Here is a 16,309-nt window from a genome sequence, read left to right on the forward strand (position 1 = left end):
ACCCCCCCCCCCCCCCCAACAAACCCACCAAGACGTACCATGTCTTAAGGACTGTATATGCAGTGGCTAAGGCAACCTCTGACTTTTAGAGCAGGAGGAATTTTCCCTTTGGGGCACTTTTTATGTCTTTTCACAGAACTCAAATAATTTTGGTAGGAAACCTGCGTCTTTTGACTTGTGGAACAGGCTGAAAGACCCCGGCTGCAAAGATGCGAGGTGTGCCCACTACTGCAGGACTGCTGTAGGAAAGGTGATGAAAGCTATGCTATATATCCTCTTGCCATTCACGGCTGGCCATGGGCCCTTGACTGTCAGCCTGTGGTAGCAGCCCTTGTGCGCTCCCAAACGTTGAGCCCTGCTGTTGCGGTTCAGTGACAGAGTCCTTGTCTGCCTTAGTGAGACCCAGGTTTGATTCCCAGATGTGCACGTAAATACAGCTGTCGGGGTACCAAACATCTGACCTCAGTGGTCTAAAGTGGGGGGGAGGTCTGGGCAGCCTCCACCCCTCCATGCTCCTGCCCAGGCAAACGTGTTGAAGGTCCTGGTGACCTCTCATGCATACACCATGATCCAGACGGATCAACTGTTGCCTACTAAATTATTTTAGGACTGTCTTTCTGCAGAAGTCCTTCTGAAGTAGTGGATGCTATTGGAGACGGGGAGCTCAACTAGCCAGACCACTAATCCAGCCCACTAAGGCATTTCCTGGGTTTCTAAATTGAGGCATCCTATTCCCGCTCACATAGTTGCATGGGAGACGCAGGAACTTCGGCATCCTGACCCAGCTGTGCCAGTAGACCTCGGTGCCCTTCCCTACCACGTTGTCTTCTGTAGAATAAGACGACGATTTTTGCCTCTTTGCTTTAGTGTTGTGCTAGGGAGAAGCGTCTCCTGTTCAGGCTAATATGACTTCCAGCCGTGCTCGTCTGCGGCAGATGTCCTTGGAGTGCAGGCGCTTGGCAATCGGTGGGGTGAGCGCTGGAAGAATTAGTATTCCAATCACAAATGTGCCCTTTGTAGTAAACAGATCTCAGGGAGCAGAGCCAATGCAGAAGCGTCCTTGAAAGGGAAGAGAAAGCAACATCCCTTGGGGAGCGGTGGCGGGAGGGCGGCTGTTTGTCTGACGATGCCCTAGTCGGGAGGGGGCCGTCTCCATTCCTCTCCTGCCTTCGGAGACTGTAGGTATGGAGGCTCGATCTGCAGATGTTCTCTACCTCGCCAGCTGAGCTGTGGGGGGATGACGACTCATCCGGCTTGCGGGGGAAGGAGGGTGTAAACCAGCCGGGCTGTCCCCGGTGGGAAGCTGCGTGTGCAATTCATTCGAGCTCTTGTTTTTGTCCTTCCAGGTAGCGTCCTCTCCACCGAGCCAAGCGAGAGCGCGCTTTTATACCGGTGCTAGCGGGCAGTCTTGGCTGGAATTGCTGCAGAGATGGTGATCTGGAGCCAGGGGGTTGACTAACAAAGTGTTTAGCGTGCTCTGCCCTGTTTAGGCCTTGGTGTATTCTGCTTGCTGGGTAGGAGGTGCTATTTCCTATCTTGATACTAGGCTCTCGCCACCCCCGCTCTATGGGGTAGAACGGCTCCAACAGGGAGCTGGACCCTAGGTTCTGGTATGGTTTCCCTTGTTCGTGGTGGATTGACTTTCCTGTTGAAGGGCACTGCTGGAACGGCATCAGAGAGCATAAGTAGTTTGGCTCTTTAGACCAAGCATAGCATCATAGGAAATGAGGGGTGAAGGGACCGCAGGAGGTCACATCTAGTCCAAGCCGCTGCTCCAAGCAGGACCAGCCCCGACTCCATCATCCCAGCCAAGGCTTGGTCTACCCAAGTCCTTTAAACCTCCAAGGATGGAGACTGCACCACCCCTCTGGGTAACCCCTTCCAGTGCTTCACCTCCCTCCTAGTGAGAGTTTTTCCTAATATCCAACCTCAGCTTCCCTTGCTGCAACTTCCCCGCTCCTCAATTCAGGGAAGCTCTTGCAATACCTTGTAAAAACTCTCCTCCAGCCAAGGTGTTGTCTCCTTTGGTAATGCAGCCTTGTAGTGGCTTCATGCACCCTGTTGATGCTGCTGCACCTTGTGAGATCAAAAGGAAAAAAAAACAAACCTTAAAGTGGAAAACCTCCTGGGATTTCTGGTCAGTAAACTATTAGTGCTTCTTGGCTACCAGAGACCAAGGTGAAATGAGAGTATTTTTAGTTTGTTACTGCTGAAGGTTTGAGCAGAAAGGGCGGATGGTTGCTAAAAGCTGTCTTCTGGAAATCGCTTGTCTAGGTGGGTCCTGCGTTCACTGTGACTCTTGAAATACCTCTCTCCATACCTTTCATTCACTCCTGACTCTGGTTTTGTCATCAGTCCCTATGAATTTGTACTGTAAGCTCCTTTGAACAGAGACTCCAGCCTCTTAGTTTTGCATGGTGCCGGATTTAAGCTTAAGCTACTTAAGCTACAGCTTAAGGCCTCACAATATGAGGGGCCTCTAAATAAGAAAAAAGAAAAACTAGACATTTTTGTCTTAATATGACAAACGTAGACGTGTATATGGCTCCATGGTTCTTATGCATACTGAGTTCTGAAACTTGTGCAGAAATAACAATGATTCATCTTAAAATTTCATGAAAATCCATTTTCGTGGATTTTGTACTTTATTTTTATTGAATGGGGCCTCTTAAGCTGGACGTAGTTTAGGGCCTCAGCATGTCGTAATCTGGTACTGGTTTTGCACTTGGCTTTTTGTCCCACTGGCTGCGTAGTTGCTTTTGCAGTCAAACCACATTGATGTGAAGGGCCTTGGAAGTTGCATCTTAAACTTCTTCTTTTTTGACATTTTGCATGCGTATTTTTCTGGATAGGATTGGTGGTGCACCTAGCACCAGGGTAAGAAGGTAGAGGTTTTCTGGATGTTACAGATGTTGAACCCATCTCATTTGGATTTGTAACATGTAATATGTAGGGAAAAAATGGTTGTTGTGCTGTAGTGATTATTTGAGTGGAATAGCAGCAGTGGAAAAAAAAAAAAAAAAACAATCCCCAAAAACCTGTTCAGACCCATTGCATGTGACACTGGAAGCTATCTGGGATTCATTTATCATGCTGGGACTTCCCACTCTGTTACTTCAAATGACTCCTTCATCCCCAACCTTACCAAGTGGGACATCACCCAGGTTTCATGCGGATGTACGAAGACCTCTTCCGACAGCAAAGCTAAACTTAGGCGGTGCCTTTGGTAAAATTCAAGGTTTTCTTTTATCACCTTGTGCTTCAATTTTGGTTTTCCTTTCTTTTTTTGCAGTTTTTCACAAAACGAGTGTACGAGAGAAATGGAAGATAATGCTGGTAAGTATTGTTCTGTTACTTTTATTATCAAATTGCTTATATTAATCTCTCTTCTCTTTGCCCTAGCTGTCCTGAATTTTTTTAAAGAAGTTTCCTTCATTTTGAGGCCCGCTGTAGGATAAGACCGTCAGAAAAGTCCTGGTTAGGCAGAAATGTTAATGCTATAGGAGATCTAGACTAGGCTTTAAGTAAAAACGTTACCGATCTAGAATGGGTTTATTTACCGGATTTCACAGGCAAGAGATCAGAATTTGCTTCTGCATTCCCAAAGCACTTTATAAATTGGAGCTTCTCCATTTTATAGCTAGGAGGAACAGGGTGTGTCTACATGTGCGCTTTAATGCGCATTATTAGCCTACTGTAATGTGCATTAAAGCATCACAAAAAAGTGTGCTTTTGCTAATGCGCATTAAAATAGGCTAATGTGCCCTTTTCTAGTACCTCACAATGGAAGTACTAAATTTTAGTGTACATTAACAAAAGCGCATTAATGAACGTGTAGACGTGCCCTCGGGGAAGTGATGCATCCAAGGCCAGACTGCAAGTCTGTGGAAGAGCAGGGATGAGATCGTTAGCTCCTAATGCCTAGTTCCATATTTATTTTCATAGATTGTGCTGCCTTGCAAGAGATGGGTTTCTTGCAAAAAAACCCAAGACTTGTAAAGTCACTTCAAGCACTACGTGACTTGCTCGGAGGTAAACTGATCTGTATCTTAGTTAAATCTAACCTGTGGGTTTTGGCCACAATTAAAAACCAGCTGACTTGTGGATAGAGTAAAGACTTTAACGGCACTTCATTCTAGCTTTTGCCTGAATGGCTGCAGATATGCTCTGAGTAGCCGGACGGTTGCTTTTCCTATGGAAACTGCTTTCTTGCGAGTATCTTATCTTCCCTGCTTCATGAATAGTCTCTCGCTACAGGCACGTTCACCTTACCTCACTCTGAAATGGGAATAGAGGGTTGCCTTGCTCCATTGTTGCCAGCCAACGGGAGAAATTATGAATCGCTTGAGGTGAGGTCAGAGCAAATTCTTCTCGATTCGGCACTAGGGGAGGAGAAAACCCTGTTAAATTTCTATCGTTAAATTCCATTTAAATGGCAGCCACGTATTTGGATAATTGGTGCCTTGTGCTGAGCTATGATATAAGCTAAGTAGTCAAGTTGCATGACCACAAAAAACCATCCGTGGATTGTGCTCGTCAAGGCAAACGGTGCCACCCTGAAACGTGGGTACGGAGCAGTCCTCAACTGTCTGGCATTTTGTGCTGCGAGGGCAGCAGCTTGTCACGGAGGCTAATTTAGGACTGTGGAAAATTGGTCTGTTGGATCTAATGGCCCAGCTGGAGCAGTGACAGCCCCCTACCTCTGCCAGGGCAGACGTGCAAATTGCTCGTCGCACTAATGTTCCCGGTGACAGGAGTTACTGCTGTGCCCTGTAATTAGTGAGCGTTTAATTTCTGGTGATCCTGCCCTGTGATTAGGCTCCTTCAGTGAAAAGAGAGCTGTGAATTTAGCTCGGGTTATAGGTGCTCAGTCGGCTGTGGATTTGGAAGCCCTTCTTTTATCCACAAAGCACAGCTGAGACGGGGCCGGTATCTGCCATCCCAGCGGCGAGCTTCAGCTTGCACCAAAGGTGCTTCGTGGGGGCAACAGGGATGGATGTGCCACCATCTGATCAAACCATAGTTGCGAGCAGTTGCAGTTGCTAAGACTGCCAGTGACCAACTGTGTCCGAAGCTCATAATCCATCATTGCCTGTCCCCTGGCAGCGGGGCTCGGACCTCAAACTCATTTCACCTAGGCCAGAAAACAACCCTCAAATTGCAGCCAGTTTAGTTTACTCCTGGGTTGAAAAAGTGATCTGAAGGTGAAAAGCTCCAGCTTTTTTTTTTTAAATATATTATCATTTTGCTGACCTTTTTTATAGCATGACTCCTGTCCCTCCCATCTCTGAACAAATTTCAGGGTGCGAACACAAACCAAAAGCACCTTTGTTGCACCAGGATTTCTTTTCCTGTGTCTTGCTTCCATCAGTTGTGGAGCTGTCACGATAGTTTGCACTGCCCATGTCCGACACACCGGGCCTCTCACACGAGTGGTAGAATAAGTAGATGGGTCTTTTATTATATATTTTTAAAAAATTACTTTGCCTTTAAGGAGGTTCATTCTCCAAGTGCTGCTAAGTTCAGGACTCGTGGGTTCTGTTCCTGGCACTGTGACCGGAGATGAGGTAAGGCTGAGCCGTGCGGAGGAGCTGTGCGACTAGCTGAATTGAGGCTGACGCCCTTTGTTCTTCCAAAGCCTGGTGATGTGATGAACTTCTGTCCTTAACCAGTTGTATGTTAACCACGTTCACAATGTTGCATGGCTGGCTTGTGTTTCGACTGCATTGGCACGTGTTCAGAGCTGGTGTGCTCCAAACTGCATTGCAACACGCCCCGGCGGCCGCTCGGACCATGCCGTTGATCGTGATTCCTGTATAGTCTCCGGGCTTTGCTACCAACGTGCTAGATGGGGGAGCTCCTTTTGGCTGGCTGCCTTGGCTATTGAACATTGGGATTGGCTGCTGTCTTCTGATTTTAATTCGTTTTCACTTCTAAAGGCTGCCCTGTGTGTATAGACAGTGATAGGAGAGTCTTTGGACTAACTGCGGGGCTTTAAAGGCATATGGTGTTTTATTCTGGATTAATATTAATGGGTTTATCTGGACTTGTTGGAAAACCTGAGCTCTAATGAGGCAGAGAGGGAGGAATATAAATGCACAGAATAGCCTTGTAGGAACAGTACAAGTGGGTGAGCGATGGTGGGGAACCCGTCAAAGATGGGAAGGAGCTGTAGGAATGGACCCAGGATTTTGTGTAGGCACCAAGTTACTGCCATGGTTGGTTTATCACCTTCTCCATGAATCGGGAGGGAACTTGCTGGTGCTCCCTTAGGTGTTGCCCAATGGAGGAGGAGGAGGAGAGGTGCCAACAGATGGAACAAAATGTATAGGCAAGAGATGGTGGAGCAAGTTGTCTCCCTGAGAGGCCTTCCAGGATTGCATTTAAATGAGAGCTGCCAGCAAAAATGACTTCAGAGTCCTCGGCCAGCTCTTCATTCCCTCCCTCCATCTGGGATCCTTCCTGTTGGTGCATAGGGGTGAAGGATTGCCACCCTAACGCTCTGCAAACTGAATATAGATTTCTGCTGGTCGTTGCAGCTCACACATGGCAGTGTCCTGTCCAGTCCACTCTCCTGCTCACAAATAACTTCCTTTCTTTGTCCTGGCCACACTGCTCTGAGATCTTTAATGTAGGGATCTCTTTTTTTCCCCTCTGGTATTGAGCTCTAGAATAAGACCTTAAGAAATAAGTGAGGGGGCAGTGGGAATTTTGCCAAAAGCCCATGGTTATTTGGATGCATTGCTATGGTGTTGGCGTGAAATAACGTGGGGGCAAACCCTATATTCACTTGCCAATAACATTTGAATTGGTTATAGTTTAACAGTTGCATATAGGGCTCATCTGGTCCTTTTAAGCATTTGACTGGTGTGTGGGAAGCATCCCTGTTGGATCCACCTGCCTAACACTGTAGCCTGTAATTATTCTGATGTCAGCTTCTGCCTCCTTCCTCAGCAATTATTAGGATGAACTCCCTGTAGCTTTTCTGTCTCGACTGTGAGCCTGCCGTACCTATCCTACAAGGAGGCAATCATGATGTGCTGTTCATCAAGCAGACAATACCTACCAGGATTGTATAGTCTTGCACCTAAAAGCATCTTCTTGTGCTCTGCAAGTGGCACTGCAGATGTTCAGTGTGGTTATTTATTTTTTTTTGGGGGGGGGGTAGGGGGAACTTCTCTTCTGTTCCTTATTCAGGATCAACTTTCTCCTCTGTCCTTCTTGGCATACCACTGTATCCTGTCTTTCGCAGCTTAAAGGATGCAAGAGGACAGGCAACAAGGAATACTTTTTCAAGTGTCTTCTGTCAGCACCTCGTGCAAATTAATGAGCAGTTAGTTTTGGAATCGTGCATCCTCGGGAATCGAGTGCAGTAAACATCTCTTGCTTTTGGAAGCTTAAACTCCAAGACTAGTTAAAGAGGGGGGCTAGTTAGAGAGTCGAAACGCCCATGTGATTTTTGGTTGCTCTGCCTCTGATTCTGTGCTTGATATTTGGCAAGCTGCTTAATTCCCTCTAGTGTGTCTTCGCGTGTAAAAGGTGGCAATGTTTTGAGGTGCTTTAAGACCGCCCCCCGGGGGGAATCAAGAAGTGGAGTATATAATTTAATATACATGTGTGGATGGGATACTTTATTTTTTAGAATCAAAACTTGTGAAAGAGGTGATCTCTTTTATTAGACCAACTAGATATTTGCAAACAAATTATTGTATTTATTTACAAGCTTTTGGGCACACTCGCCCTTCATCAGGCATAGGAGAGAGCAGAGGTTGTAAAACTTCTCCTAGGTAGAAATGAAGATTCATATTTTTTAGAAGCTTTCTGATTCAAAATGTGCATGGGGAAGTTGTACTCCTCTAAATACATAGCCACTGCTCCGTGATGCTGAGCGGCCTTCCTGTTTAGAGAGGGGCTTGAGATTTCGAGAAGTATGGACGTGTTTTGCTTCTACTGTGTCAGGGGAGCTCTAATTGCTGGTTTGTTTGGTTTTTTTCTTATAACAGAGGTGGTGTGACAGGCAGAGTGATGTGAGTGGTCAGGTTCAGTTCCAAAGATGCATTGCATTTTATTCGCCTTTGCATCCGGTAGTTAAAAATACCCTTTATTTCTCGCTGCTGTTGCCGCTGGCTGCTATGTGGTATGTCTGTGTGTGGGTTTGATCTTGCTTCCCACTGGGATTTCTCACTGCTGCTGCTTTGCCAATATGACCTGCCTGCTTGGTGTCTCTTCCAGGTACAGCAGGGGATGGAGCAGAAGCCCCCAAGTAGGCAAAGTCTGTTCCCAGCAAACAAAAGCCTGCTAGCAGCAAGTGGGAGCCTGTTTGCTGCCTCCGCTCCAAATGCTTTTACGGCTGTTCCTTTGTGCGTGCTCTTTGCATAAGGAGAAAAACCAACATAAAGGTGGATTTATGAAACCCTTTGTTTAGCAGCAGTAAAAAAAAAAGTGGGGAAGAGGAGGGGAAGGGGCTGGTAGGGTATAAAGGATATATGTTGTAGCCGTGTTGGTTTCAGAAATGGAGATGGCAAAACTCTTGGGTTACAGGTAATATCTTTTATTAGACCAACTAAATAATAGCAAAAAACTGTCTGTCTTTGCAGAATTTTTTTTTTCTTTTCTTCAGTAGAGTATAAAACACTTGATTTCTGCCTTGCCAGTCTGAATTCAGCCCAGGTGACTGCAGACTGCCGTCTGATGACTGTCACGTGGCCTGTATGAAATGAGATGGGGCCGTAGGTGCAGAGTCTGGTAGTGAAGAAGCTGCCACTTGTAATGGAGAGTAGGGCTAAATTCTCCATGTAGACTGGACCTCCTTGTCTGGAGCAGTGCGCTATAGGGTTGGGGGGAGATGCTTTGAGCAGGAGAGTGTAAGAAAGCTCACAGAGAAGTAAGAAAATCTCTGTTCTGCTTTCGTATTTAAAAAAAAAAAAGGAATAGAAAGGTCGTTCATCTCCGGGGCTCTCTTTGTGGCACTTTTGATCTGCACTTCAAAGAGGTGGCCTTTTTCATGTGAAAAGAAATGGAAAGAAACAGGGGCAGGGCATAACATTATGAATCGCTCCCTGCTCTTTGCATTTGTCAGAGGGATCAGGTGAACTTGCTGCCCTCTGACTTCTGAAACCAGGAGTTTCTTAACTTTGATTTCCGCCTTGCTTTGGTATGGTGAGCAACAGAGCGGGGATCCCCTTCAGCCTGAAAGTGTAACCATCGAGTCAGCTGCCTGCAGGTTCAGACAAAACAGTATATATATTTTTTTGCTAATCATGCACGGCTATCTGGAGGAAATCTGGGGGAAAGCTTTTGCACGGAGAGCGTGGGGATGCCGTTCTGAGTTTTTTCAGTGAAAGTCCTGGAGATGCTGCGAGTCGTCTCCTGTTTTAATCTGTAAAGCCAACCGACTTCCGCACCAGGAGAGCGCTGCAATACCATGCCTCGTTTAAAATCTACTGAAAGACGATAGCTATTTCCATTGGACCGCGTGGCTTTTTAACAGCATCGTGATACAGAACGTCCTTGGAGGCGTTGCTGCAAGTAATAAAGTTGGCTACACTTCTAAAATTGGCGGAAGCACATTGCAGCGCATGGGCCGCTTGGATTTCTGTTAGTCCTTTCAAGCGTATCTTCTAGTTGGCTCAAATGATTTGCTCAGTCATGGGACACTTGGGGCAGCCAGCTGAGAACTGTACAGCCATCGCTGCCGTAGTTTTGAGCAGAGCAGGGCAGTTATGCAGCAAAATCAAGCCTTATGGACTGTGCTTTTCTGTCTGGATCTGTAGCCGGGTTGAATCTCTAGAGATCCTGAAATGCTCCTGGACCCCATCTCGAGTAACTGCTTCAAGGGGTAGCCAGTGGTCAGGTCTCCACAGCACATACAGGGGGTTCACCCTGGGGAAAGGGGTTTAATGGCCAAGTGGTAGAGATGCTGGTGGCCTACGTATAAGTTTTTAATACTTCAGAAATATTTGAAGTAGTGAAAGTCATTTTGGAAGCATTCGCATTCCCACCTCATTTGTGATACTTCAGGTACCAGAGGCCTCTACTAGTAGCTGTAATCTGTTTTCCTGCGGATGCAGGCCTACTCCAACCACAGTTAGGTAGCTGTCGTAGCCCTGTAGGAGGGTGTTGGGAGACCTGGACTCTGTTTCTAGTTTTCTTTTTTCACCATAGTTGACACTGGTTATGGTGCTTTAGCTCCTGGTGCCTCACTTTCCACATCTGTAAAATGGAGCAGAGGCTTGTTGCCCTTGGAGGCAACACTCAGGTGGACTTTAGGGTCCGGTTTGGATTTTTTCAGGCCACTGAACATCTGTCCTGTCCTTTTGGTGCCTGTGATGGCTTGGCTGTCTGAAGAATTTAGCTAGGGAAGGTGATGGGATGAGCAGGGTGTGCGGAGGAGGTTTTGTACACGGACTAAGCGGAGGGAACTGGTGTTGCTCTTTATTTTCCTCCGCTGCAGCTTTTCTGCTTTCCAGCTCATGCGAAATGGCGCACAACGGTGGTGGAGCCTTGCCATTAGGCAGACTTGTTTTCTTTTATAAGTGGACTTTGTCTCTCATCGCTATTACTGCCGTCACGAGACGCGAGTGGCAACACCTGCCCTTGATCGCGTGAGCTGCCTTGCAGGGTACCAGCGTGCTGCCGACCCCGTGCCGGTCTGCTTGGTTGCTGACCATTCTTCGTCAGCTGCCCTGTTGTGCCCTTATCACTTAAGTGCATGTTGAAAACTAAGCCTGGTCCTCGCTTCTGCAGCTGGCTTTTGCCCCTAAATGCTGCTGAAGTAAAGTGTGGCAAGAAACCTGGAAGAGGCATCTGACACTTTCCTTGGCTGTACAGTGCTAGCGGCTCTGTGCACGTTCAGGAAGATCATCGGTGCCCACGATGCTGATGAACTTTAAAACCATTGATCGCTGCTTGGGGCGGGAAGGACGTTTGATCTTCTTTCTCGTACAGCGTGCTTCTGTCTTGCTTCGGAAAGCGGGCATCTTCCACGAGCTTCCTGGAAAAGGAGATTCCAGTTTTACATCTGTTTGTTAATCTGTATGGGAAAAGTCTGCCTTCAAGTTATTCTCCTTCAGCTGCCGGGCTACAAAGCTTTTTGCAACGGGTCTGGACGGGAGTATTTATCGCTCCCCTCCACGGTGCCGAACTGTCGTTGGCCTTTGTCCCGGCAGTGCTTCAGAGAGGAAGGGTTGCAGATTTGGGAACGGAGACGCAGGGCACGCAGGTCTCTTGTAGAGACTTGTATATCCCACCCGTTTCATTTTGTAGCGCTGATATGCATGTATTGCTCCAGACGAGGGCTCCTCCAGGCTCGTCTTTGAGGTCCTCAGTGCTTCATGCTTGGGTGGGTATGCTCCCGTCTCTTTCCTCCATCTGAAGCTGAATAAATAATCCCAGCAGTGTTTCTGGTTTGGGTTGGAGGTTGCATGGGGGTTCGCTGCAGAGAGAGCTCGGACGTTCGGCTCCTGAATCGCCCCCCTTGGCTGCGTCCTGTGTGCAGGGGCACCGATTGCAGGACGAGTGTTGGGGAGAGCGCATCGCTCTTCCTAGACGTCCCTTCTCACAGTCTCAGGAAGTCGGAGGACTGCCCGCTTGTAGGTGGTTTAGGCTGCATCTCTGCAAAATGGGTTGGTTACCAGTTGGAGCAAGGCTGGCTGGGGAGGTGCCAAAAGCCCAGGTCGAAGGTGACCACGTGCGTGGGAGGATCGCGTGGTGCCGGAGTTAGGTCTGCGGCGAAGGGAGGTCCTGTGCAGCAATGCGGAGCCCTGTCCCAGGCGCCCGGGACTCCTGGACTTTCCTGGGAGCACCAGCTGGGAGTCCGGGGAAGGTCAGCTGGTTACGTGGGGTTTCTCGTTGCTTTTGCTCCGTAGATGCTCGTGAAAACCATTTGAAACGAGCCAGAGGGCTGCCTCCAAGAAAAGATGATCCTGGGCTGGGAAGAAAGTAGAAGCTATTCTTGTTCTTTCCCTTCTTGACCCTCTCTGCCACCCCATCCGGTTTGTACAGCGAAATCTCTGTCTTGAACTGCAAGTTTAATATCTGCACCAGGCAGCATAGCTCGTGACAGATCAACGGTGACCGAGCAGAGCAGATCTCCCCACTGGGAGCCCAGTAGCAGGCCTGTGGGTTTGGAGAGGGGAAGAAGTTGCAGGAGAAATGATGCATCCATCAGCTTTCCTATGGCCCTGCTCACTGGGATGAAGGCCTTCCACATGAATGAGTCGATCCTTGCAGTACCTTCAGAGGCAGGGCTCATCTAATAGACAAGGAGAAACTGAGGCGCACTAGGGGAAGGTCTTTGCCTGAGGTCAAGCAGGCGGACAGGGGACCAGGACTTCGATCTGGGCCTGATCCAGCGCCTTCACCCACAAGGCATCTCTGAGAAGCAAACGTGGAGGGGAGGCAGAGATGATTCATTTCAAGAAGGACTAAAATATCTCATGCACAAGCATCCTCTCCCTCTTTCTGCTGCGTAGCTGCCAGGGGGCTGTCGTGTGACTGCAGACAGGAGAGGAAGGTGGCTCACTGGTTTCTCAAGATACAATTTGCATCGTGCAAGTTTAAGATTCCTTACGTGCTGAGCTATTCAAGCATGGCCTCGTGCCCCCAAAAGTCGGGATGAAGCAGAACATGAGGCCCAGTTTTGTGCTCCCTGTTTGCCGACCTCTTGGTTCTTCGGCAGTCTGGTGCACTCGGGGGTCTTGGACGAGAACAGATCTGTGCTGGCACGGGACTCCTGCCCCTGCATGTGGATAGCTTTCCTCAAAAATAACCAGCAAAAGACCTGTGCATTCGTGGGCATCATCGCTCCGGCACAGCTACACGATGCATTTGGGTAATGCTGCGCTTGGGACACGAGAGGGCAGCCATTGCTCAGTTTGTAGCTTCTAGGAAAAGAACAGGTATGTTTAATGGGAGGCGGTGGAGAAAGAGGAAGATCTGAGATTTTCCTCCACGAGTTCCCTAGCTGTAACAGAAGGCCCTGCTTTTATTTCCCCTTTATTTGCCATCTGAAATGCATCCCCTTTTGAAAGACTTGCGTGTTGGATTCATATTAGCCTCCTGATGGGGAGACTTGTTAATCTAATGGTGTTCCTTTTTCAGGAAGTAAGATCCCTGCAGGCTCCTTTCTGCATCTGTGTGCTAGGCGACTTGAGCAATTTCTGCAAACCAGTGGTATAGAAAACCTGGTAGCTTTTGTCCCGGGTCTTGCAAGGTGATTTAGATGCAAGGTCTAAATGAGAGCCTTGCATTTTCATGGAGGTTTTAGTCCGGTCAATAATTTGAGCTAACTACTGGGATGTCATTGTGACATCCCACTAACTTTACTGGGTTTTCAACAGCTGCCCCATGGATCCGACTGCAGAATTGTGGCCCTTCCTCTGCAGATCGGCTCGCTCGCGCCTCCGGAGAGCATGCCGTCTAACTGAAACCAGTACTGCCTCGAAAAGCAGCACAGGAAATTTGTAGTCAAACAATAACAGCCAGGGATGTTGATTTAACTGGCCGCTGGCCAGCGCTAAATCTTGGAGTGTGGCGTGAAAGCAGGCTATAGCTTGAGGATAGGGACAAAAACCTTCCCTGGTGAGCTTCAAAATGTGGAATTTAATAACTTTTAGCATCTCCTGTAAGACCGTTGCAGAAAAACAAGGCCAAGTATTTTATTTTTCCCTCATGGTCCCCCCTTTTCTCCCCTTAGGGTAGAAAACAGCCCCATGTACTATTTGTTTTGCATGGTTTCCCTCTGCTTGCACGGAGTGGCTGCAATAAGGGCATGCATTTCCAGGGCTGGCCTTCCAGTGAGTCATGGCTTGGCAAAGAGACCGGGCTCTCAAGATTAAGTAATGATCCGCACTGGATGAAACTGGTAACTTGATTCACAAAGGGCAGGTTACCTTCTGCAGAAGAGGAGCCGTCATTTTTGTTGTTTTTTTCTATTGCACACTGCATTATCCTGGAATTGGAAGATATTTTAATACAGACCCTTGCTTTTTACTGGCACGTGGGGGGGCTTTGCGTTGGGGGGAAGTAGGGTGCAATCATTCTTCAAGCAGACAGTTTTCATGGAATATGCAAACCAGAGTTTGAAAAAGTATTCCCCCCCCCCAACCAACTTTTTGTTTCAAATGTGGGGTGCGGGCACTAATGAAACGGGTAAGCTCTGGGCACACTGAAGCGTGCTTACAGAGGCTTGTTCTTCCAGGATACCCCGTGCATTGCTTGGCACTAAGGAATATTTTGCTTTGGGGAGGAAAAGAAAATCTTTCTCAGTGTAATTAACTTCAAGATGCTGACAACAGTGAATTGCACAACCTTCGTGCGTGGGGGTTATGGGGAGGGGGAGTCTCCCACTGAATTGGTGGGACTAGGGCCCTGGGAGTGCTTCTGCAATTAGGTCCAGATGAGGCTGAACACGAAGCTAATCCTGTTTTCTCTTTAAAATATGAAGCAAACTGCTTGCTCAGGATAACTCCGTGATGGGATTGTTCCAGCAAGTCTGGCACACGCGCGGCTCTCTCCTTGTTGGTTTAGCTGCTGTTAGTTTTCCGTCTTCAGAGCAAAGTTGAATCCTTGCAGAGGGAATCATCCTACTGGTCATTCCTATAGCGCTGTCCGTCACTGTTTTTGGAGTTAAATCAAAGTGAATCTGTTGATGATGAGAAATGACTATGTTGTGGTCAGGATTGTGAACAAAACCAAACCAGGGGGGTAGTGGAGGCCCCTTTCATACTCTAGCTTTATTCTTGCGCTTTGCCGTCACTCGCATTGATGTGATTTGTATGCACAGGCTTTAGGGTTACGTGGCTGTTATGCTGGGTTACTCATCGTATGTTGGACAGAGCCAAGCTGTGCCGTCAGTCCCCGTGGGGCACCCCTGCTGATTTCTAGTTCTGTCCACGGTTGCAAAAGAGTAGTTATGGGAAGAAATCGGGTGGCAAAGCGTCTTGTGGAGAGACAAAGATTCAGAACCTCAACTGAGTTTGAAAGTTGGGAGGGGAGGAGGATCTCTCTTTAACCGAGTTAGTTCTCTGTGGAGGTTGAGACCCAAAGACCTGGATTCCTTGCAAAGCTATTTTTAGTGTCACTGCAGGAGAATATACGATCCCTTCTGAGTGAGCAGATATTTGCACGCCGCTCCAGAAACATTCACAAAGGAAGGAAAGTCTCCTTAGTGGGTCAGTTGGCATTAGTCCCTAGTCTTTGACTGTAAAGAGAGGATTTTAACCAATTCTAATTTCCATTTTAAATAGTCAGAGAAAATGCAGGCTGGAAGGGAGCTCAGGAGGTCGCATCTAGTCCAACCCCCTGCTCCAAGCAGGACCAGCCCCAACTACATCATCCCAGGCAAGGCTTTGTCCAGCTGGGTCTTAAAAGCCTCCAAGGATGGAGATTTGCACCACCTCTCTGGATAACCTGTTCCAGTGCTTCACCACCACCCTCATGAGAGTTTTTCCCAATATCTAACCTCAACTTCCCTTGCTGCAGCTTGAGCCCATTGCTCCTTGTTCTGTCACCTGCCCCCACTGAGAGTAGTCCAGCTCCATCCTCGTTGTAGGATGGAGGTGAAGGCTGCTATTCAATCCCCTCGGTCTTCCCTTCTGCAGACTCAATCAGCCCATTTCCCTCAGCCTCTCCTCACAAGTCATGTCCCCCAGCCCCACAACCATTTTTTGTTGCCCTCCATTGGACCCTCTCCAATTTGTCCACATCTTTTCTGTAGTGGGGGCCCACAGCTGGACGCAGGACTCCAGATGTGGTCTCCCCAGTGCCGAATAGAGGGGAAGAATCACAGCCTCGATCTGCTGGCAATGCTCGTACCGATGCACCTCGGGATGACATCTGCTTTCTTCACAACAGGGCACACTGCTGGATCTCATCCAGCTTATTGTTGGCCGCCACCGAATTGTCCGCTGTCACCCCCAGGTTGTTTTCTGCAGAGCTGCTGCCCAGCCCGTCAGCCCCAGCTTGCAGGGATTGCTCTGTCCTGAGTGCAGGACTTTGCACTTGTCCTTATTGAACCTCATGAGATTTTCTTTTGGTGCAATTCTCCAATTTGTCAACGTCTCTCTGAATCCTAGCCCTACCCTCCAGTGTATCTGGGTATTAAATGAGTATTAACTTCTTGTTTAGAGTTGTGTCCTAAATTTCCTCAACAGTCTAGGAAAGCAAGGGTTGATGATTACCCCACGTATCTTTTTTTCCTTCATATAGAAGCCCTTGAAAGGTCCAAGCAACAAGACAGGAGCATGCTTCACCCATGCTGTGGTGTCAGAACGGTGCCCCGTGACTGTCTTTGTGGTAGGAGAAGGAT

At 48.1% G+C, this 16,309-nt stretch overlaps 1 protein-coding gene across 4 annotated transcripts in view; it reads left to right on the forward strand.

The window, feature by feature from the left end:
* Positions 1 to 16,309, forward strand: part of PHACTR4 (phosphatase and actin regulator 4) — a 78,074-nt gene that overhangs the window by 17,949 nt on the left and 43,816 nt on the right. For 3 of the 4 annotated variants that reach the window (XM_019512514.1, XM_019512516.1, XM_019512517.1), the window contains exon 2: positions 3,293 to 3,336. In XM_019512514.1, the coding sequence (XP_019368059.1) occupies positions 3,293 to 3,336 (44 nt within the window). Of the gene's footprint in view, positions 1 to 3,292; positions 3,337 to 5,494; positions 5,568 to 16,309 lie in introns of those variants that run through there. The other variant, XM_019512518.1, reaches the window with a different exon arrangement.

Source organism: Gavialis gangeticus, unplaced genomic scaffold, assembly GCF_001723915.1.
Source record: "Gavialis gangeticus isolate Ggan-Ray unplaced genomic scaffold, GavGan_comp1, whole genome shotgun sequence".
In the NCBI taxonomy this organism is placed as follows: Eukaryota; Metazoa; Chordata; order Crocodylia; family Gavialidae; genus Gavialis; species Gavialis gangeticus.